Genomic DNA, 25,802 nt, shown 5'->3' with positions numbered 1-25,802 from the left:
CATGCCCAAATTTAATTTCCCCACCCCTCTGGGAGGGCCTGCATTTACACCTGCACAGCTCAAGACAGCTCGGAAAGTATGCATTCAGGGTCATAGATAATGCATTAGAAATTGATATTTTGTAAGAAATAAAATATAATACTTGGGGTAGCTTACTTGCCTGCAAATCCAGGGCGGCCTAGTTTCAGTTAGTTTCACCGTGAAAAAACTCCACATGGAATTAAAAATGTGCCTTCACCTGCAATCGAACCAGAGCACTCCATTCGCTCCAAGCGATCAACCTATTTACAAGAAAATCCTCATTTCAAGAGGTTTTAGTGGCATTTGATGCGATAAATGAGCTTTCAGTAAACGCAGGATGGAAGTTAAAGCTGACGTTTTTTGCCCTCGCGGAATTTTCGTACTTCCGTGCGCTTTGGGGTATTGTCGTCAGCATAATACCGCGGTAAGATCGCAGTTTCCTCAAAAATCGTAGACTTAAACAAAGGGATGGGTGTTTTTGCCAAGTTCTGGTGTTTCGGTCCATAAGAACCGCGTTAACCAGCCAGAGGAAGTCGAAGTGCAGGTATAGCACTCGGGAATCTTCCCGAACGTTAGGCCGCGAAATTTCGGCGACTGCCGATCATGGCTTCAGACGGGAAATATTTTGCCCACTATCGGGAAAATGATGACTTGATTCAGATTGAACACGAATATTAAAATACATCGAAAGAAAATATCGGAAAATCAATCGTATTATAATTATAAATACGCCAGCGTGTTTCAATTTAATGAATACAATTTAGTATATTTTATTGCGAACGAGAACTTTCAATTCGAGTTCGACCAATGTGCCAATTTCGTTGGCACTAAACTAAAAAAACAGCTCATACATAATCACCACGGCTACATACATAATCACCATTAATGGTAGCTCTGCAATAACTTTTATCAACAAAAATATATCTCATGCCTTTAGGCTTCACTTCGTCGTAGTACATAAGAAGCCTATTAAATTATATCTTGTTTTATTCTACATTAATTTAAATGAATGGTCGCGCTAGGGGGCTATCTCAGCAAGAAAGTTAAAAAAGCACTGCACAGCAAAATATATATCATCACGAAAATTTATCATTAATTTTACTTCAATCTTGTCAATGATGGTTCCGATTCATTTCGTGAAAAAAACTTGCACATGAAAAAAGGGGCATCGAAGTAGATTGTCGTCCTCAAGGAGGAGAGAAGATACGAAAGCATTCGCATGATTACGGCATTTTTACAATGTTTCATTGCTAAACGTTTCTGGGGCAAAAAGGTCGAAAGATATCGGCTTTACGCTTTCTACAAGAAACTCCTTTATTGATATGATACGCTTAACAACGGATGGTAGTTATTTGGCAAGACATTAACAGTACACATCATCTTTTTACTTTCATGACATTTTCGGGCGTTGACTTTGTGTCCAAAATGTATTTTTCCCCACGAAACCTTCGGTTTCTAAATTAGCCTCTCTCCCACTCAGTAACCTTATAAACATGTAGTGGTGCGATTTCATTGTAAAATTAAAAGAGTCATTAATTAAAAAAAAAATATTAAATAATAATTTAAAATAAAATTGAATACTGAGAATAAACCATAAGATCATGAATATAAAATCACTGGCATCTTATAGAACGCATAAATACATGAGTGAAAAAGAATAAAATAACATTGAAGTTAAGGTGAGATATACGCTTAGGATGAGTTATTGAACTTTCAAAGAGAAACATGGTGATAGACTGATGCATCAAAAATGAATCAAAGTTAACGAAGTTTAGGAAGGAGTTGCAAGAGAAAAACAAGTCCACACGTTAACGCAAAAACATGACCTTTTCCGCTAAGGTTCACAGTTATCATGGAACCTTTAACCCCACTGACAATACCAACGCGTATTACCGAGAAGGATACTCTATCTGTCACCTAATTTTGTCCACGAAAGAAACAACAATGGTCATAAAAGCTTATACGTCTTAAATTAAATCTGTTGAATATCCGTAAGGATAAAATTAACCGAAAAAGCTGATTCAAAGAATAAGGTCCGAGACACACCCGCTGAGGTCATTTTATTAGGGATTTTACGCTGTGCTCTGTCAACAAGAGGAAACCTTAGATGCTGGTGACACTACTGAAACCCTAAAATGCCCGCAGGAAAAATATCCCTTGGCAATCCTTTGCAGGGGGGGGGGCATCCCAATGATGATGGCGCATTTCCCCAAAACTAAAAATCGTCAACAAAAACAACCCTTCCGCCATACCGCTGCATCCTCGGGCTAATTTTTTATTGTATGAACAACAGAAGACCTGATTTTCTACGCTCCACCGAACGTCTGACATTCATTGTAACATTTGAAATGCCACACTTCTATAATTACAGTAAAGGGGGTTATAATTTTTAGCAGCACTTGGTAATTATTAGTATGCGGATTATATCCCTGAGAGTTCGGGGGGATGCGATGTCAATGTAAGTTCAAGTTCAGCGATTTTAAATAAAGACACGCTCGGAAATTTTGCATAAGAAATAAATGTGAAATAAAAAAAAAATGGAAGAAGGATGATACTAGAAGAATGAATGGAATTACCAGGATAACTCTATGCGGCGGGCACCAGTCAAATAAAACGCTCAAACGGGGTGGCTGGGCTCCCCCATTACATACACCCCTGTCCAATGATGGCTTAGTTGGTTTAGTGAATATTTCTTCATAAGATTTTTAAAATCGCACTTAGGGATTTTTTTAACTTTCAAAGAGACAGAGTGATTCTCCAAAAACTTTTCTCGATGGTCCAATGCAAGCCATAGCCATGATAAAAAATGCAAATGGTAATTCCCACGCTTTAATTCACAACTCTACTGCTGACCTTGGTTTCAACATATTATGTCTTTTTTAAAGTGCTGAAAACATGGTCGGTAGTAGAGTTGTGATTTACGGAGTGGAAATTGCCATTTGTAGTTTTTGTCATGGATACATCAAACTTCCACCTAGTCAAGCCTGGAACGATTTTATGCGCAAGCCATTCACTACCGCAGTGGGGGGCCCTGATTCTTTGAACAAGATCAAAATCCTCGAACAGTGGATTGCGATATCTGCCGGTAGGTATTTTGGTAGCGCTCTCGACAACCTCTCTGCGGGCTATTAACTCAAAAATAAAGCGGCGGAAGGGAAGCCTTGAAGTGACTAGGAGGTTAAAAGAGACGGGGTATCATAAATGCATTGCCATCCCCAAAGCTACTGATAGCATTGTTTTGCTTGCATAACACCTATCAGACCGCTTCAACCACACAGAAAACAAGTGCTAGGGCAACCGTGTATCAAGGTCCGTAAAGGTCCTTTACCGACCTTGCCGTGTATCTCGAATTATAGTGGTGCATAACATTAGAAAAGGTGAGCTTCGATTACAATTCCGGATTCATCAGGAAATTCAACTATAAAAAATGATGTTTTCACTCAAAATCGATTTAAAAGAGTGGAATAAAAAACTTTGATATCCCATTAAATTATTTAGGAAACAGATTCCCGGTCTTGAGTGCAAGCCAGTCATTATCGAGGTCCTTAGGAATTGATAAAAACTACAATCAGTGTATCTACTTTCATTTTCTTGTAGAGACTAGAGACTTGCAGGACTACACCCACCCCGAATGCGACTACAATCAACAGTAATTATGAATTTTACGTTTATGATTATATAAGTACTTGGTTATAGTACTTCGCTTGAGTTCAGCACAAAAGTATTTCTTAATTAAAAATATTTCGAGAAAAGAAAAGTACTCGTGCCCATAGAAGCCATGCCGTTTCGGACATGCGGCGGCCCGCAAGTACGCTGGTTCTGGTAATGAACTAATGTAAGCAAGTTATCGAACAGAGAAAGGGATTGCTTTTGGAGATAGTACAGCAATTTATTTATACAATGGAATTGAAATATTTACTTGTTTTGCGTAGAAACTGTTGAGATATATAAAAATTAACTTCTGAAAATTTAATCTTGAATTTTTTTTCAAATTATTCGGCAAATAATCATGAAAGCCTCCAGTGAAGGATGTAGGCTTAAACCAACTGGGTAAAAACGGGGTCTGGGAGTAATACCCCTTAAGGAGGTTTAGGGAGCCTCTTGATATCGGTGGTGGTCAATAAAATGAAAATGTCTCCTCCATCATACTCTATGTCAAATTTAGCCGTGTAGACCACGCTTGTGTTATAGGCCACGCTGACCTTTTAGGATAAGGTTAAGTGAGTAAGGTCAGAGTGACTGTAGAGAAGAGTTTTTATACTTGCAATAATATCACATTTTGCGGATAATTTTCATCTCACGCCCATTCCCTAGTCACCTACGAAGCAAAATTATGTCAATGAAAGAATGAGTACTGTTCTGAATTACTCCCGCACAGTAAATGATGTTTTAAATTGAAAAGTCTTTAATCCATTCCCCGCGTAACTTCGGGGAAAAGATTTCGTTTACAGAAACAAAGCACCACATAATACTCCCATACATTTTAATATAAAGATACACATAATCAGTAAAATAGCTTCACGGAAAGGATTCAACATTTTCTGAGTGGATAGGATTCTAAGCATAACAATTCCTGAAAACTTGAGAACTGTTTCGCCAATTTATCACTAATTAAATTATTTCGTCTTCGATTTCTTTTTCCAATATTTGTTATATTTTTGTGCCGGAAGTTCATTTGTACTATCTAGAGGATTTTGCTATAAAACTCCTAATCATAGTTGAAAATACAGTAACATAATACCCTAGAAATTTCTAAATGTATAACAAAAACAATAATAATAATAATTTCTTTAATATAATACATACGTATATAGCCTTTTAAACTTAAAATTATACTTTATGGGACCTTTTTCATTTTTGTAGGCCCCTTGCGAAGTATAATCATAAATTACCAGCCCCAAATCGTCCCCAAGCAAGAAGGTTATGCATTAATACTCATCAAGAAAGAGAATCAAATGGGTACAGCCCCGCTTTCCCGAAGTCCACAGCCGTGTCCACAAGAATCGGTGACTCCCGTCGCGATAATCACCGACACAGAAGCTATAATCTTGGAACGGAAACAAGAACCTACTTCCATTCTCGCAGTGATTTACAGCCAGCGAGAAACGAAAATGTTTTTCACGAGCTACATTAAGAGCCTTCGTCCCAAATAATTTCCCGACAGCCACGAATAAAACATACTGAAAAGTTTATCAATAAGATGTGCACTGTTTGGTAATTTAATGACCGAGTAAGGAAGAATTTAACATAATTGTGGCGTAAAAAGCCTTTCCCACAACGACTTCGATAGTAGTTACATAAATGATCTACTTTCGGCCGGATTTTTCATAACTCATTATCATCGTCAATCAAAAACTCTGAGATTGGTTGGATGACGCTTCCACTCAACTCATAAAATCCACTGACGTTATTATATCCATATTTTCATATCCATTTTCTATTCCACTCTCCATAAATTACCCTAAATAAGGGATTTAGAGGTCTTTCTTTACCGTTGTTATTCCGGTCTAGCTGTCCCTAAAAGATTTAAAAAAAAGAATGAAAGGCTACTGCTTGTGTGCGAAATTTCATCACTATTCAATTTATATGGGACCAATATTACCTAAAAGCCTAAAACTATGTTTATAAAGCACAAGGTAATCCTTTTCTAAGACTTTTTCTAAAAGGTCAATTTCCTCCGGCCGTAAATTCATGAAAACAGAAATTTTTCAGTAGTGTCTACGAAGAAAAATATTGTATAGTAAACACACGCGTAAAAAGAGTAAGTCAGACTCTGACCGTCAAAGGTTTCCCAAAAATTAATGCAAGACTTGATAATGTATAAACATTAAAAATATGTGCAAAACCCTAAATCATGTGATACAAAAAACATAAATAACTGCGCTTTCGAGATAAAGTAAATTAAAATTAACAAAAAGCAACTCTGCGGATATTGTTTATTTTATTTCATAACAATACGTGTATCTAATTATGTAATCGTGGAAAATATGGGAAAATCGCCTGTAAATACTAAAACATTAAATTAAATCTTTAAAAATGCACAAATTATGGAAGATAAAGAAAACTAAACACCTAAGTTAGACGAATAAACATACTATCACATTAATGGTTGAAAGAAGCGACATCGCCTAATTTATGGAAAGAAGAAATGGTACGCACCGCTTTTACTATCTAACCACAACTGTTAAATGGCATTACAGTCAGAGAGCTCTAAGTACACGCATATGACTGACAGCGGCAACTGAAAATTAAAAAAAAAAAAGAAAACACGCGCAGAACAGATTTGGGCGGAGATGGCAAGTATGGTCAAGAACCAATTAAAATCATATCTTCCAGGAGATATTAATGGAATGGAAGGTGAAAGGTAACCACCGCCAGAGAACCACGAGCCTGCCTAGATGCGCGAGCTCAAAAGATACTGCAGGTTGGGAATTACCGGTGAAACATTCAATTTTCAGTCCTTAACGGGGAAAGCCATACATTAATTTGTACGACTTCAAGTACATTAGTGAAGAAATTAACCGCGGAGCAGACAGCGACGTAACTTTACCGAGTCACCCGCAAGCGCACATAAGTGCTATAATTATACGGAGGAAAAATCGTTCACTTTCACCGAAAGCAAATAGAGAAGATCAGGGGCACAGCTAGGAATTAAGGCTGGGGGGGGGGGGGCTTAGGTGCAACTAATACCGGGGTTTGTGGGGGTATGGAATACCCACCAGGATAAGCGGTAGGTGCGAGATTAATAAATTGCGGAATTTTAAGATAAATGGTTCAAAATCGTGAGTTTTACGGCTTTCTGAGTGATATTTTATTAATCTTTACACTATTATATAGTAATACCAACCCAATTAAGTAAAATGGATTAAACATAAAATTTCTCTGAGCTCTGGGGGGGGGGGGGTTATCCCCCAAAACTCCCTCTCGCTGTGCCACTGGGGAAGATCAAGGTTTGACTACCGATCAAGGCAAATGATTTTCCCTCAGCGGAATTTTCACACTTTTTTCGTACGAGCTCAAGTACGCTTGCATGAACGGTTTCAGAGGGTAGTAATGATCGAAACAAATTTTTATTCCATGAGTGTACAAATCCATTCAGAAAAGTTTTGAGACAAACTGTGCATCTTCAAAGGTTGCCAAAGCTTTTATCTCTACCCATGAATAGAAATATTACCATACGAAGCACCGAGCAATACAGAGAAAATCGTTGAAAGAGCTAAGGACGCCCTAAAGATAGGCTCAGTAAGTATTCATCCAAAATGGGGTCGACCACTAAGATCCGAAATCGCAGTTCATTATAAGAATCCACTTAATAAAGGGAAAGAATATTTATGAAGAAAAAATCCTACTCATTCAGTCATAAATTTTAAATGAAAACACGCGAAAGTTGCAACCCACTTTCCATGAGTTTGTGACTTGATGCACTGAATTGTTGAGGCCTTTACTTTGTAGAATTCCATATTTTATGGTTGGAAGGAAATTACTTAGCTTTTCTACACAAAAACACACACTTTATTACCGACTAGTTTCGGTTACACTGCACCATTTTCAAGACTAGTGTAAGACTAAGACTAAGATAGTTTGTGACTTTCAAGACTAAGATAGTTTGTGACTTCATTGGAATTTTGGTTCATACACTCGATCAGGGAGAACTACTAATTGAGGAAATGAATCGCTCTCAAAATTGCAAAGAACAACGAACCACGAGAGGCAAATGAGCGAGGATGACGAGTGAAGAAAAAGCGGTGGCCCTCTGAGCACAAGATCATGACGTCATCAACTTATCTGAGGAAGGTTAAGACTGTCGATTTTTCACCATAAATAGCTTGAGAAGTAACCCGAGGATCAGTAAACGGAAAGATACGGGTCTCTTATTATTCAAACCAAATCAAAATCGACAATAACAAAAAAATACGAGTTGAGTCTGAACACAACATAAGTGACCGCTTGCAATAAATGATTAATAATCATCTTCGGAAAAGGTACATGTGCAAAAGAGTGAATATTTTGGACCAATAGCATTTTGGTGAAGCCGAGATAAAGGAATCAGGTGGACTCCGAAAGCTACCTATGGGCAGATACTGACAGTGACCAAAATTTAACGATGGTGAAATGCCATTTCAAATTGAAAAAAACTGATTTAAGTGACGAGTGATAATTTGGTGAAGAACCCATTGCAGGCAAGTTGATTTGTGCCGTATTGGAAATCATGTAATCATAGCTTCAGTTGATCTCTGGATTTTCTCGGGTTTTCTTCCGCGTCAGTTGATTTGCGTACAACAGTTTCGCTGGCTATCCTGCCAACATCTTCAGGTCAAAGGTAGACCTGACGCTGGCAGGATTGACAGTGAAATTGTTATCCATAAGCCAACCTTTGCGGAGGAAAACCCGAGAAAAATGCAGAGATCTAATTATCACCGCGGAAACCTTTGTCATAACATGGTTTCAATTCGTACAAGGTGGGTGGTTATGTCGCATCTTGGCATCCCTTCTCATGCGCATGCATTAACACATTAACTCATGCCTGTTAATGCATTATGGGGCCAGGTATTAGGATAGAACTAAAGTAGTATTAAAGCACAACGAAGACTTGCCTGAAACACCGCTTGCATCTTGTGGGCCATCTTACTTGGGGGTGGAACCCAAGGGGACACAATGGGTCTCCCTTCGCCCCAGTGTACAAATGTTGCATACCCCTGGTTCCACCCCCCGACATCCTGAACTAATAAGAACCCTGCAACACAAGAAGATCGAAATTAGTAAGGAATATTGGATCACTGACAATAAATAACGCTATAGATTACAACCGGGGGACAATTGGGTTTCACAGGAAATATTTACAGCACACAAGCGTTGATGAACGAAGGGAAGTAAGGGTGTAAGTATTCTGCAAAGTACAGATTTTCAAATCCCACGTAATTATACTAAGAAACACTTAAATGAAATGTCCTTATTTCCGTTAATACAAAAAACAATGCGAAATTACCATACGCTGTCTTTTCTAGAAGAGAAAAAAAATCACAATAATATACCTGAAACCTTACCATCAGTTGAAAATAACCATGATTTTGGAAAGTACTTAAAAATTCCGGATGATTGAGGAAAATGTTAGTAATATGGATATTGCATGAACTTTATCCGGCTTATTATAGCTTTACTTGGCAGCAAAGAGAACTGCACTTATAGGTATAAACTGTAACTGAGGAGAAAATTTTTAAAGGGCGCATTCACATTAAAACTAACCAAGATAACAATCCATCATCACCACTTCCTCGTTCACATAGTCATAACTTGAGGCCTGCCGGCAGCTTAATTTTGCACAAATTATTTTACGCATCACGGTGACCATTAGACCACAACCCACAGAGTCGTTACAGTGCCTTACAGCCCAGGATGACAATTATACGATAATGTAGGCCAACAAGCATTTGTTGCACTAGTACTCGCTTGACAAGAAATAAAAATAAAGTAGATTAAACTCGCTAACAAATAAAGACTTGCAAGTTTTGGTCTATATTAACTTGAGGTATCTCAAGTAACTGTTTTCAGGAATAAAAACATTTTAGTTCGATTCAAATGAAATAAAATCATCCATGAGGACGATTCAAAACCCTAAACTTCAATTTTGCTAATTGCTTTCAGTCTTGGACACAAAATAACGAATTCAATAATTTAATATACTAAGTAGCTCTCAACGAGTGAATTGATAAAAATGAATTGAAAAAGTCAATGGTACAAAGATTATAGCTTCCTACCAGTTCAGGAAAAATGCAGGCCGCTTTAACGGTATTAGACAGGGTATTTAGCAATCCCCACGAAAAATCTATTTCCAGAATCACGAAAATCTTATGAATTATTATTAGTATTTTCATGATTTAACCTCCAGTTCCAATTATCCAATGCAAACATCGCCTTATTCATTTTCCAGCCTTTCACAAAACCCAATACGCATTGGATTGAATCCGGTCAAATAAGCGAAGAATATACTTAAATTTGAACACGATAAAAATCAATTCACTTTGCCAGCTTAGTTGGATAGTTTTGTAAACTGATTGTATCAACGACTTTGCAAACGCATTGATAGCAGTCTCCTACGGAAATTTTCTGAATAACCATTCACTCATCATATTATGAGCAAGTATCAGATCATTGATGAAACATTATTTTAAAAACATAGCGTTAAGTTACCAATTGCAGAAAATTATATTGAACCATTTTTAGAGCTATATGGTGCAATTTTTTACTGTGCAAATGATACATAACCTTAAAGAAAGACTGAGAACACTGAGAATAATTACTTTGCTCGCTCGCTCCATGGTAGCAGGCAGTAGGCAGGAGTATTGACGATTCCCAGTATTGATATCCTTTCGTTGGGCACCACTCACAAAAAATACTAACGACTTACGTCGTTTTTATCACTGGCACGTTTTTCGAAAAACGAAATCGCGTAATCCAGGGAAGACGGAATGATTCTCGGGCGTCGTAAATGAGTTCTTCGCACACTGAATGCTAAGGTGACAATATGGGATTCGACCGTGAGTCGGGAAAACTCTCGCTGAGTTTCTGGGCTGGCGGTATTCTCGGCCGGCGTCCTTCCCCGCCCAAGCAAAAAAGAAACAGTTCGATGTCGTATCCCAAGCCCTCCACAAGATTCCTGAAGCCGCCCTACCGCTGCAAATTATTTGATTCAATAATAATACTCCAATCTCATATCGCAGCTCTCTATCCATATTGGATGCGAACGAATAAAGAGCAGTAACTTATAACTTAAGTTTTCCCACCAAACATAGGACAATAAAGAAATAAAACTGGAGATTAGGGGCACATATCACGGTTTAAGGGAATCTGGTGAGGCCGCATCGCAGGGGAAGATTGAGGGATGTGGGTGGGGATCTTTCGATACTTTGGGGACCTCCTCTGTTGTTACACTCGAAGGGGTCGGACCCAAAGCAAAAGAAAGCCCCCGCTTACGGCCCTCGACCCACCCTAAAACCTCCATCACTAATTAACGTAAATTTCTCGATGCCATATTATACCTTACTAAGCAGAAAACCCTTCGTCCTTTCACATCTCGGGCTAAATCTATTTGAAGGTCGTAGATGGAAAAATCAGGGTTTACTTGAAGAAGGAATGTATTTCGGGGAGGGGGGGTTAATTCACTGGGGTGCACCTAAAAAAGTGTTTTCCAAACATTCGGGGGGGCGGGTGGGTTTGAACGCCCTCACTCCCGACCGCAACGGCCTTGATCCATCTCAACGTAGTGTTTTTCCCCAGAATTTTCTGAGGCATCATAATCAACCCACTTAAAATTAGCGCTTTTAAGTCTCGACTTTTGTCTTTCAATGCATGCAAATATTTTCATGTTTGTGCAAAGAAATTTATTTCGCAACACATCTCGGAGTCTTTTTCGCCCTTGATATAAAAACAATATAACGTCCTATTCCTAAAATTAATTTCGTTTTGGAAGATCCTCGAAATACAATTATATAACTTCCATCACTTTCGCAAGCTCTCTCTTTTTCCTTTTTCCGCCAAGCCACGTTATTGCCTTGGCTCGCTCGTACTGTTCATCCCCCCCAAGTTCTTTGTCCTTTCACATTTTCTATTCAGAGATAATTTCTTCACTTCACCACTGTTTTCCTATCCCATATGCTTTGATCAATCTTTTACCAGATCCTAATGAGCTTTTCTTATCCCTGGGACTTATGTCGTCACGTTTTCCTGAAAGATGTAATCCTACCAATGAGCTCTCTCGATTAAGGCTATCCCCTTTTTATTTTACTGTTCTCACCGTATTTCCCAACGTTTCTCGAAAAGTTTCGCATTACCCTTAGCAGACAGAAAATTTATTTATTCTCTGCCCAAGGACATATACAAAGAACTCTCGTTTTCTTTTCTTAATCCATGATCCCATTCAGACAAATTTCAAGGCCTCAACTACTCATTCACTAGCCTACAAAAATCCCTGATAGAGATTACCTGTTGTAAAATATTACAAACATCAACTATACTAATAAATTAACTAAAATCTTCTATATTATTTCCACTGTGTAGATACCTTTTTCTCAACATATACGCAACCAAACTCTACAAATGAGGTACCAAAATGCACAGAATTTATCAGAGAATATGCGACGGCAGATCTTACTCCCTAAATACTGCTATTGTTTCTTAAAATTGGTTTTTAAATAAAAAAAAAAACAAAAACAAAAAAAACAAAAACCGGTAAATATTCCTGACGTTAACGGCGCACAAACTGATCATTTGTTCATTTGCAACAATATCTCGCATTCTTTAAATAACTTTTATCAAAATGCAACTGATTCTACATTCAAGTCTCCTGTTGATACGTAAGTATGAGTAATCATGTGCGTTTAACAGAGGATAGTGTAATTACTTCCAATGTTGTGTTTAAAGAGGTCCTCTGACCTCAATTTGTATATGATCATTCCAATTAAATTTGTACAAAAGACCCTGCCTTTTTTTCTACATTTTAAAATTAGAAACGCGCCTATCCCTCTGTTGGACCTGCATTGAAAAGAGCGGGGGAAGCCCGCTGGGAGCGGGCGCAGCACGCTCGTAATGACTTAATTAAATTAACTGATTTACTATTATAGTAATACTAAAAAAGGGGTCTTATTTTTGCCAAGGGCAATGAACGGATTTGCCAGATAATAACATCACAAGGGAACATTATATCTACGGTAATGCGTAGCAAGGTTTTCGGGTTGACCTCTGCGTCGATTCATCTCCATGACGACAGTAGCTGTCGTCATGAAGATGAATTGACATGGAGGTCAACCCGAAAACCTTACTTCGCATGCTGCACCACCCCGCGAAAGTCTGCATTCAACATATCTACGGTAATAATCAAAGTTAATGCATTCATAATTCAATTGACCCTATTACCCATTTTCTTACCACGTTCAGTTCATCGCAAGGTTAATATAATCAATTGTTAGACAGGTTTAGAACTGAGTTCAGGCGATTGATATGTAGATGACGTTGGTGCCGTTGCCTAGCAGGCGATGAAGGGAGTAGAAAAACCGGTGGCTTACGCAGAAATTGCATGCACACCCGAATGCGCGCACTCAACCAGCAGTTCAGCGTGCCAGATAAAATTTTCAACTGGAAATTTTGCCGGCTCGTATTTATGGCTTTCGCTGCCCAACTTTGTCACTCGACATAGCTAAATTTTCAATGCGGCTCAAACGTATGTAAATATGTACTACAATACGATGCCTCACATCAAATCTTCAAACGGTTTTGGTGCCATTATAACGAAAAATTGATGCCATTTCCGAAGGAAGGACAGAATTAGCTTTTTCAACTAGCACTACCCAAAGAGACATAATGGATTATCTGGTATTTTTTCTTCCCTGGTGAAAGAGGGAGAGAAATGCTCGCAATCTAGCACATTCCAGCAACAAGAAACCAGGTATATGGCCGAGAATAGGATTTAAGTAGACCCATGCAATAGAAACAGTAAATTAATTTGTAAATTAATCAAAATTATACGTGAAAAACTTGACAAATGTTGATTGGGAGTACATGTTTCAGAAAAATAATATAAAATATACAATGAAGAAACTAAAAAAAAATGGTTCAAAATAAGTATGATGACAATCATTATTATCATTTGATGGAACCGAAGGGATTTAATTAGTCATTACGATGCTGAAATATATGCGTTTCATTTAACAAAATTCTCAACTGAAATAAGGAGAGTAAATTTTCAATTACAGACCAAATTTGCGAGAAATTTCACGACAGCCGTGAGAAACCTGATTCACAAATCTACAATTCCGTGTTTGGTGACGAAATCTAAGAATTAAATATAACAAAAACCTCCTTTGAATAAAAGATACAGTGTCCGGCGTGATGCGGTGGAAATATTTGATATTCAGCTAATTAAAACATTAGTGTGGAAGCAGACAAGTTGTTTTAATAAGCTGAAAAACCTCCTCATATTTACAGCGTTTCGCTTTGTGGATATTATTTCACAACTTTTTCCACATCATCCCGAGAATGCATTCTGTAGGTTACAGCCCCGAATAGTGCACCTCCCTTCTGCCAAGCTGTACACTGTACAGCACAAGTCTGTCTGAGAAGGGCGCGGATGAAAAACTTTACGCCATAATAGATACTAAAACAACAGAAAAACGTATCCAGTAACGTAGAAAACTTGTTAGGGCTTGAGGTCCCATTCTATTGAAAGCCTACCCTATTTGTCATCAACCTTTTCGTACCTTCGGGCCGCACGTTCATTTCAAATGGATACGTAGGATGCATATACCAGTTTTTGAAATGAAATTACGCCTATTCAATGGAAATAGTTGTACTGAAGCAAAATCATCCATCTTAAGTTCTACTGCATTATAATCCTATTAGTACCATGATGTCATCGAAATCATAAAAGATCATTCGGTCATCGATGAATCAACATCATATTTTAAACCATAAAATCAGTAATTCGTCAATACAAAAACACAAATACAAGCGAAATGACGGAATTGCAAATTGAACATGGGTTTGTTTATTGATTAACTGAGTACCTAGCAAAAAACCAGCACTGCTAATAAGGTCAATATCAATAATCAAATAGAACTTTCCAAATATCTTCCATAATATAAAATCAAATAATAAACGAATTCTACTTATTAAGATATTATGCCCCAATTAACCCACGCACGAAATTCAGCATTTATTAAATTTCCGTAACAATAATGCTTGATTTTTATCTGATGAATAATTTTGAAATATACAATCTCTTTATATGTATTTACATAAAAGCGTATATTGAAATAGAAATTCTCTTAAAGAATCTGGACATCACTGCTAAACAAAAATTCTTGTCTGGAAACCATGTTAAACGTAGACATGTACAAATCTGACGGGAAAAAAATAAATAGAAATCAGCGGAAGATATCAAACACGTATACGATGAGAGATCTCAAATATTATCAGTTTTTGTAGAAGATATGAAGCTTCTGTCTTTGTCACCAATCAATATCTCCGCCATTATTCATTGTCAAGTGATTGAATTATTCAATCTTTACTTATAGCTAATATGACTTTTAAAACAAGAGTTCAAAGATATCTGATTAAAGCATGTTTTTAACACCAAATCCTAAAATGATGGTAGTAAAAAATACATTCCTCGGAAGTGAAGGTATAAGGTTAGACTGAAAAAATTGCACCAAATGCATAGACCCTTTCAATAGTTTTCCGGATGTTTTGGGAAACGTTCGAAGTACTATTTCACGGAATAGGGTTCTGCCAAATCTCTTCATAATTTCGCCCTCATATAAAGCTTTATAATCATCACTAAAAACGTGAAAGGATGATTCTTTTCTTAGAGTTCTCGCTTATTGTCTCAGAAAAAGATAATCCGAACAATAGGCTATGTCGTGAAAGTCTAATTTTTTCTCTAATTAATACGAAGGAAATGCCAATTTAAATTACATTTCCACGCGTAACCAGAGACCGAAGATAGGATCTGGATGGAAAAAAGTACTATACCGACCTTCGAACATCCTATGATATATGCTCCCTCCTGTTTCGCATCACTCTACAGAACATTCTCTTTCATTACGGCCCATGAAATTTCGCAATGCTCATTTGCAACAGCCGTTTATTCTTTTACACGAAGTTACACGACAATTCCAAGGAACGGAGTGCTGTGCAACACTTACGAGGCGTTAACGAGGCGATCGGAAAGGGTTAAGCAAGAAAAAAAATAAAAGTCCCTACTTTAGGATTTATTTGGCACGGTGCAAGGAAAATTCTTCGAAGAGAAACTTGCTAATGATCCTCGGTCTTTCTAAACAATATCTGTTCACGTGGAAACTACGACCTCACGAGATCCTCGCGGACATTAAAATGCAGCGGGGTTATGAAAAATGAAAGTTAATTATTTTAAATGAATTTCAAACTTCACTACAGCCAGTGATGAATGTAAGTCACATTAATGCGGAGCAAATATGAATTTAAGTTTAGGTTAATTAACTTTCCAGTAAGGACCAAACTTGATAACTTTCAATCGTATGACTTTCATGCTTAATTCATTCGTCCCTGACTGGAGCACAAATGTAGTATAATTGAACGAAAAATCACCGTGAGCAATAAGAGGGTAATTACGTACCATGATTAATAAAAGAAACATGATTTTAACACAAAAGCGAGGAGAAATGAACAATATTTAGGTCGAATGCTGAGAGGATTAGGAAAACGTATGCACAAGCATACAATACACGAGATGGTAGGAACGGAATCTACGTGGAATTCAGTCAAACCTATCTTGGCGCACAAGAGTTTAACTATAGACTTGGAGAGACTTCAGCCATAAGAGTTTACAGCTGTGTGGGTGAAAACAACTGTCACCTATGAAGTCGAGTTCTCGGTGATATTTACGTACACCGCCATAGCTTTCCCGTCCAAGATGAACAATAATTGCAACATACTGCCGCACCTGATTGCTCAAGAGTCGTATTTCATGAATGAAGGTAGGGGATGAATCACAGAAACGATACACTCGGTACATTGATCATTGCCACCGTGAATTAAAAAAAATGGGTCATATTTATTTCTTTAAATATGTTATGATTTTCGGCAAGAATAAAGAAAGCACATGCACATAAAAAATAATTTTACGCTACCAACTGAATAATGCGGAAAATTGCATATGCTTCTAAATGTATATATCGCTAGAATATAAACAGCAAGAAAAATCCTAGGTTTTCAGATAAGAATGAATGACGACAGAATCCTATTGCATGGGCTAGATGAGAGGCAAAAGTCGGTTAACGTGAAAAATGCTGAATAAAGGGTTACACAACCTCGAAAAATGTTAATAACCAAAGAATTATAATACTTCAGACACAGACATTTCATTGATAGCTCAGGCAAAAAATAAAAAATAGCGTAAATCTGATTGACCTCATGAATATAGGAAGGTAGGTGCTATATCACCTTCAAACTTGGACGTAATTTTATGTCGTCTTAAGCAATTTAGGAACACTGTTTTTATTGAGATTATATCACTCTACGCGAGAAAACACCACCGAAACGAGGTATCCGCAGCTATCGCAACATCTCATCGACCAGTAAAACGAGATTTTACGACGAATATTAAATTAGAGTTTTTCCTTCGAAGAATTGAGAAGGTACCAACAGCTTCACGAAAATGAAAGTAGTATCATTGACAGTTACCAAAAAATGTTTAGAGGAAGTTCATACCATATTGAAAGAAAAGGTAACTGAACTTTTTCACAATGAAGTTGTGGAAATACTATTATGCAACCATATTATTGAGGAAAAGAGCAACTACATTATATTTCAATTGGTCGAACTTCCACTACATCACGCCTGAATTGGTTGAATTTCATTTCAAAAGTTCATAACGTGGTTTAAATAAAATAAAGAGCTTGTTCCCTCTGCTTTTATATGAGTATTCTGCATTTCGACGTCACATGGAAGCCATTGCAATTCGATAGTAAAGTTTTTTGACATAAAATTCCTTATTTTGACACAGAATATTTGAGAAAACCAATGACTAGAAAGATTCGGCGGAAAATACTGACACTGAGCAGGGTAAAATAAAAAATCCATAAATTTTAAAGGAATGGATTTTTAGGCAGTTCTGTTTTTTAAATGTCGGCCAGATGATGTTTCATGGCTACAACACTGCTTGTACTTCTACAAGGCGTAAAATCGTCAAAAAAAAAGTGCATCATTCACCAGAAAGGTTGAAAAGTAATCCCATTGTGAGATTATACTTTACGTGGTAAAATGAAGATAATAAAACCAACATGGTACACTAAAATAAGATTTCTTGTAAAAAATATTGGGTTTTCATTCATCTTCTTCCGTCAAAAATATTGCCACACCTTAGTCATGAAATTATCAGCGAGGAAACATCGTGTTGAGTGGTTTTCCATTAAAACATCAAATAAAAAGAGGAGCCCTACAAATGGAGAATTATTGGACTTCCTGCTATAAGTACTCCCTCATAGTTTTCACCTTTCTTCCGCTGGAAAAAAATTATAACCCTCTGATTTATGAAATATGGGCGACATCATATCGCGCTGAAGTATTCTCCATTTTAACAACGAAGAAAATTAATAAGGAGCCACATAAAATACAGTAAAATATGACTCCCTGAAAAAGTGGTGTATATTCACTTCTACGCTGGCAACAGCAATGTAACCTAAGGATTTCTGAAGTAATCCGCGAGGTCATACCGTGCTGAGGGGTTCTGTATCGTAAATTCAAATTAAATCCTGAATGGCCACATATTACAAAGCAAAGGTACAAAAGAACAATGTGCCCCGCTAAAAGTAATAGGTTTTCAACTCTCCTATGCTGACAAAAATATTGTAACTCTTTTGATTTCTGAAGTTATCGCGAGATCACAGAGGATTCTTTATCACAGGCAGCTCACGGTACGTTTTTATTTCACATTCGCGCGGAGTTCTCGTAGAGATGATTGGAGCACGACATCGGAAGCAGGGAGAGATTGGGGCTGCGGGGAGGAGCGTTGGGGATTGCCGCCGGCTGAGGGGAGAGGAGGATGTTGGCATATAGGCCACTCAGTTGTTCCGGTCCAGGAATAAACTCACCTTCCTCCCTTGCGGAGCTGCTAGGGGCCAGCTCTTAGGACGGGGTGGGAGGAAGGAATAGGCAGAATCGGATTTGGGAGTAATGAACTATCCGATACAGGGGGGTTCAATCGGTGAACTCGTGATAAATGGTACGGTGACCCACTGCGGTTAAATTGAATACCTGTCGCGGAATACGCCGGCGCAATGCCTGCATCAAAAGCGGGCGGACCAGACGCGAAAATACCCACGTAAAGCGATGCTAATTGATTCGGACGATACGTGGTAGAATCTCATTATGTTCAACAAATAAATACATCTTCCACACATTCATCGTTCTCACCGACCGATTGCAACCCTTGAACACAAGGGCCACATTCATGTCGGAAAAGTTTTACCAATGGAAATATCAAGTATTAATTTATTCAATACAAAGTAATGTTCCTTTTCGGATTGCCGGCGATAAGTATTCACGAAAGCCAACCGGAGCTAATTTTAAAAACACAATGTTGTCCAAACGGCAGCGGTAAAAAAAATTTTTTCCCGTCCCCGAATGCTACCTACTACACGGGCGCGTGCGTGTGAACTCCGGTTCCGTCGCGCGGGTAGTTTATAAATAGACGGGAGGCATGGGATATTCGTCGTGGAATGGGCGGTCGCCAAAAGAGAACTCCGATATTTGGAAAAACAATAAGTCCTTCGACACAAATCAGGAACCTTTGTCTCGCAGCAGGCGAAAACATATCCATTAGCCTACAAATTTAATCAGGCATGAGAATCTACCCGTAACAAAAATAATAACAAAATGCAAGAAACGAGCAAAGCTAAACTATTTAGCATTCCAAAGTCTTCTTCATACAAGTTAATTCTTCGAAGCTTACCTTCACAACGAAATCCGCAAAAGGTCTGTCGATTATATCAGGGGCAGAGACCAAGGGCTGGTTACACACCAAAGGTGAACAATCATTTAAAATAACACAATTGCAGCTTTAAGGACAATCACATATTGCTCTAATGATATCCTCAAGTCACTTAACAAGAGTTAAGAGCGAATACGAGGACACAAAACTTCAGAACTCCAACTCCGATGGCCATTGTCAGTAATACTTTTCGAAAACTAAGTTTACGTGCGATTCGACGGGTGGCTCTGATGTTTCAAGTGGCGTAGCCGGTGGCGAACGAGAGAATTACTTCCATGAAAGGATTCAAAACTCAAGGCTGCGCGCTGCTTTAATTATTGCATAAGCGAGTCCACGTAAACAAGTTGAGCGACTGAGAACACAAGGGGGACATAGAAATTTATATTTTGCAAAAAAAGACCCGGTGACTGTTTATTACTCGCGTTGATATCAGGGAGAGTGCCTAATTAAAACGGAACTGAACCGTATGCCATCTCTACTCTTGCTTGCGAAATAATTGATAATTAGGTTCAATGTGAAAGCCAGCAGGTTTGCTGATAAACATATCACATTTTGAGAAAGTATGGAAAAATCTAAATTAACTTTTCTGCATATAAATACTTAAAAATTGTTACCGACCTATAAAAGGTGAATTAAAATAAGGTAAAAATTTAGGGCTCACTACATTGCTACGCAAGTTCAGTACATTCACGTACACAAAATAACTTCCTTACGAGGAAATTCCCCCGCGTAAGATAAAAAATACATCGGAGAAAGAAATAAAAGTGTCCTATGGGCGGTAGCCATCCCTAAATTTCACGACATTTTGAAGATTATTCATTATCCTTGGTGGTTCCCTCATAAGTGTTTAAATCACCAGCTAAATAAACAATATTTAAAAATATTGATAAATATAAAAAAGCCCCTTGTAAACGCACATCAGACCTCACACTCATTATCGCTGACAGGTATGCCATCAAAGCGCCGCGGAAAGTAATGAACCGCCCCCCTGCCCAAAACAACAGCCTTAATCCGCTCCTGACAAGGCCAACTTCTTGAATGCACAAGAGGGATATATTCCGTTCAGGATTTTGCGTGATTAATAGATGAATATCTCGTACAATTCCTGAGGACCTCACACTCGTCTGTCTTGAGTTAGCGCATAAAAAAAATCTTTTTAGCGCCGAATTTCACAAAAGTCTTCAAACGTAATTCCTTCCTTCATACAGTGTCAATCATACGCCCTTCGCCATTCTCGTCCGAGATCAGTGGCGTAGCCAGGAATTTCTTTTTTGGGGGGGGGGGGGGGATTTTTGAAAAACAGAGTGCTAAGTAATGGGTTTTAAACTAATTTTAACAATTTTCAGAATCGCAAAACTTTCAAAATCGCAAAACAACACAACTTTGTTAAAAAAAATATTTTTTAATCTATGATTTTTCAATATTTTGTTTTCTTTTACGAAGGAAAATGATTGTGTTTTTATATTTCGGGGGGGGGGGGGGGGGGGGGGGGGGGCTACGCCACTGTCCGAGATCAATCCTTTATTTTTTTGTCCATGTCCTCATGTTGATGACATGTCTCCGTTCGATCCATAATCACATAGACTGCCGCATCTCGAATTTAATCAACAACTCTGTCGCATAAAAACGCTAGAGCATCCCCACCTGTCCACCAGGAACGCCGTTCTAATCTTGCTAAACCTAAAAAACAAATAATAAAATGATATAATAATACAAATCCTTTTTCCTATTTCCTCACTTTTAATCAATTTCCCTGAAATCGATTGGATCCATGGGCGTCCACTTTCTTTAATGACTTTAATAACTGCTCGATTAGCGAAAATTATCTTCTTCTATCTTATCTCATTCGATTTTAACATCGGTCATTACGATTTTTTACATGCGTCTGATGTAAAATAAGGATCGACCAAAAGCAATGAGGTCCGATTATTTTTCTGCGAGTTAAAGGGAAAATATGAACTTCACGGTAGAAAATAAATGCGGGTCGTGATGTAATAAAAACATAAAATCACTCGGATGGAAAGTTTTTACTTACTACGAGGCCTAGTTGTACAGATGAAGCTCATCGTCTCTTTATCTTACATTATGATTAACATTACATAAGGCTTAGGCACGTACATAAGTTATGTCAGAAAATACGGTTGCTACATTTGACCGGGACTGCTCCATTTTTTACGAGCGCGCGAGCAGTCATTAGCGTAGTAAAGGAAAAGAGTGGTTTTATTATTGTCTCATGTCAACGTGAACATTGTAAAACAAAATTCTTTTCATTATCTTAAAAAACGAGAATAAGTAATAGTTAAACAGCAAGCACGTTGGGGAGGGCTCAAGAATCTGGCCTCCGACGAAAATAAAGGGTGTCGTAAACCGCATGCACTCCCCCAAACGCGATGCTGACACATACTAATTTGCCAATTCCCTGGTGAGTTACGGTTGAACAATGACTTTCGACTCCAAATATTTCTTAAAATGAAATTCAGTCATGACAGTTAAAAAATAAATAGGAGAAACCTATAGCGGGCACTCAAGTACGCAAGCGAGAGAAATTCCTATGTCGATTCTACACGGATGACACTATGATAACCCCTTTCCATTCGACTTCATAAAGATGCAAGGGTGATGTTTCAGCTGTAAGAGCTCTAAAACTCTGTACGCTGGAAACTCCCAACAAAGTCAAGCCTGAAACGGTTATTGCGAGCACTCGCTTTTGTTAGCACATTGACTCACCGAGATGTTTTGAAGGGGAGGCCTAAGGGAAAAAATCGCGACGTTTCCGAAGGTCTGAGACTGGATAGCTTGTGCCAGATTTCTTTCAACATCGGCGACAGGACCAAAAAAATTAAAATACGAAGTGAACAAATGAGAGGACCGCGACGCTGAGTTTCATTGAGGCTTCGCGAACCATTCCCGAATCAATCTTCTTTTATTTCACGGAGAATGGTCGTATAATTAAGAGATTAATTTAACAGAATCTTCTAAGAAAAAGAAAGCCAATGCAGCGAGTTAATCATATAAGTCAATATTGTCAGTCATATAGAATGAAGCCAAATTAGGGAAAAAGGGGTGCATACTTAACTTTATCCGAGAATAAAGACAGCTGAATTCAATTCAACTTACACTAAAGGTAGAAACGAATGCTCTTAGGAATCGGAAAACATTCAGAAAAGATCCAAGAAAAACAGTTCTGAAGGGCTGTTCATCAAAGAGTCCTTGGAATTTTGCCCTTGGCCAGAAAAAAAGTACTGGCAAGCACTTCACGGTTTGCTGTTCTTTTGAAACAGTTCCACTGCAATAATTTACTTATACGCCATAACTTAGGGGGCAAATAAAGTTCTTTTGAATTGCTTTCATCTATGAGGTATCTGTCGAATTATATGTAGAGCCAATTACTACGGGCATATCTAGAAAGACCTAAAAATAATCTGCAGCTACTAATCACACACCATTTTTACGTTTCCCACAATTGTGAATGTATTGGGTCGTATAAAATTTTCGCTAAATCCCTATCACCAACGTGAGGAGACTATTTATCATTAATAATCATTTCTGAGGAAGAAACAATCAACTTGATTAAGTCTGTCTTCTTTTCCTCACGGGTAATTGTTTAAACCTAAACCTGTCATCTTGAATATAATGATAACAAAATACCTCTTGGATGATGCTAATACGATTCTAAAGATGTGGTAGAAGAAAATTACTTCAGAGGCAAATTTAAGGTTCCCACAATTATCTGAAGAAAGACTGAGACCTAAGACATACCTATTTGGCCCAGAACCAAGTGCTGAAAAAAGAGGTGCACAAATAAAATTGCCACTTAAGTTTTAAATCCAGGGCATCCACTTTGAAAATATTAATCAGAGAAAGACCTTAATTTTATAATTAGTAAATATGAACAAGCAGCAGGGGTGCCGACTTACAAAAAATATTGGGGGGGCCCAAACCGGGGACCTTGCCCAGGTGGTAAATTTTGTAAGTAATGAATTTTAAGTTTTTTTAAGCATTTTAGAAGAGTCAAATGATCAACATTAGAACCCTGATCACTCGAATCTTGATATCTGGACACTCTGGGGAAAATTGACAAGCCTGACACATTTTTTCCTCACATCTGTATAACGAATTTTTGGGGGGGCTCGGGCCCCCTCAGGCCCCATGGAGTCAGCACCACTGAGAATCAGAGTGGTCCAGGGAAGATGACAATATTAAACTTCCACCATATCCAAATCAGACTGATATTTTGCTAGACTCCCAATCAACTTAATGAAAATATATACTTTAGGCTTGACTATATTATGGATTGTGAAAATTTTAAGTATAAAATAAGATAATAATTAATTACTAATGAAAAATGTATTTAAAAAGGAATTTCAAAATAATCCTGATAGCAGAAGAACTAAGCACACAGATCATAAATTTCCCATGCATGTCTTTTGCAAGATATTTGAGTTCAATAAATATAAGCAGCATGTAATTAAGCAAATCATTTTTAAAATGTGAATGGATAATTGTATTCAATGGGAGTTACTGCTGATTCCTTTTCATGCATTTCACAGTGCTAAATTTATGGCTCAATATTCTCAATTCCTTCTGTGAAACATTTATGCCTTTAAAATTTTTATCATTAAGCACAAACAAAAAAAAATCTGCAATTTCTCGGCAAATACAAAAAAATCTAAAAAAAAACAAGCAAGCAAATCATATTTTACAAGATCATCAATCAATTTTAAAAAATACAATAGAATGAAGAACTGACCACACAGAAAAATCGCATTAGAAACTCACCTTCTGTTGTCCATGATCAAGAGCTCAGGAAATCCTGCAGGGTAGTCTAAGATAAAAGGGTCAATTCAAATGATTCTTCTGCATGTTTTTAGAGGGTTCTCCTGAGTAGAGAAAAAATGAAATTTTACACTTAGCCTGGCCTGAACTATTCAATTTAAACATCATAATGAAAATTAGTTCAATTTAATTAAGTACAGAAAATCAAAAGCCATAATTCCATATTTTTCAATTTACCTTGATTGATGAAAGACTAGCTGATGGAGTTGGAGGCTAGCATTTCCATAACACTATTACCAATGTCACAAAGATTACAACATTCTCCTAATCCTTGTCAATAACTAGCATGCCTTCACCTGAGATGAACTTCAATAAGAAGTTCCTTATACAATCGAGTAAAATTTGTTCAGACATAAAATGAACTACATGGTCACTTTTGGAAATGAACACAGCAAAAAGGCCTCCAAAATCATCTGGAATATAAATGAATGAAACATGATGAAGGTGAAAATATTTTAACATTCTGGCCCTATTAGAAATGAAAGAGTTCATTGAAATAAAAATTAAATTCTAATATTTTTCAAATACAAGAGAAAATTTTAAAATAAGTAGTAAGTTACAGATGAAAAAAGTAACCTGAGTAATTTTTTTGCAAGTGCTGATTGTGCAACTTATATAGATGATATATACATGCATTCAATTGTAAAAAATAACTATAATTATTTTTAATGATATATTTCCCAAGACAAAAAGTAAAAATATGCATTGCTGCCTGAAGGAATGAAAACTTGAAACTCAATTCATTGAACAGGAAGTCAACCTTTTCACATTTATCATGAAAAATAACGGGACAATTCAAAAGCAGCATGAGATGTTTAACAGGAGTGTGGAGAAATGGGGAGCAAACTAATTTCCATAATATAGATAATAAGAATAATTCCGGTAGTATTGTTACATTCTGCAAATGCAAAGGAAGTGAATTTTCACTCACTAGTATTCCAGTAAAAAATAGATTTAAAAAAAATAGGGTAGTTTCCTTCATCAAAGAAAATGAAAGGCATTGATTGCGATTCGTTACCCACCATTAAAGTACATATTCATAATATACAAATAATTTGGTTTTAGAAATCCCAGTTTAGACGAATGTTAATGGTCAATTTTAACCTCATTTGAAAAAGGCCAGATTGGCACCCATGCGATGCCACTCCACATGACGTCACAGGGACCTAGATTCTATACGAGTAGATAGGAGTTTTACATCGTCTGAGATTACCAATGCATACATGAAGCACAGAGCTCAGAGAAACATTTCTTAATGATTACCAATTAAAATTGCCAATGGTCGGAAAGTTTCCTTCATTTTGATAGGGTATTAATAATCCTTATTTAAGCCAAGCGCTACCCGCTAGCAGGATACCCTATGCTACTGCCATGCTCGGCAGCAAGCAGCCTGCATTGTAGCAGCGTTCATTGCCCCACACCCAGG

General features: G+C 37.5%; 1 protein-coding gene across 3 annotated transcripts in view; it reads right to left on the bottom strand.

Annotated features, from left to right (window-relative positions):
• The window catches only part of LOC124153539 (protein MLP1 homolog), an 80,147-nt gene extending 60,388 nt beyond the window's left edge, over positions 1 to 19,759 (bottom strand). Inside the window, exons 1-2 of one of the 3 annotated variants that reach the window (XM_046526768.1) lie at positions 19,502 to 19,759; positions 8,616 to 8,755 (exon numbers count right to left, since the gene is read on the bottom strand). In XM_046526768.1, the coding sequence (XP_046382724.1) occupies positions 8,616 to 8,737 (122 nt within the window). In that variant the 5' untranslated portion in view covers positions 8,738 to 8,755; positions 19,502 to 19,759. Of the gene's footprint in view, positions 1 to 8,615; positions 8,756 to 10,319; positions 10,550 to 19,501 lie in introns of those variants that run through there. The other 2 variants (XM_046526770.1, XM_046526769.1) reach the window with 2 other exon arrangements.
• Positions 19,760 to 25,802: the final 6,043 nt, after the last annotated feature.

Source organism: Ischnura elegans, chromosome 2 (genome assembly GCF_921293095.1).
Source record: "Ischnura elegans chromosome 2, ioIscEleg1.1, whole genome shotgun sequence".
In the NCBI taxonomy this organism is placed as follows: Eukaryota; Metazoa; Arthropoda; class Insecta; order Odonata; family Coenagrionidae; genus Ischnura; species Ischnura elegans.
This window is presented reverse-complemented; position numbering and strand designations above follow the sequence as displayed.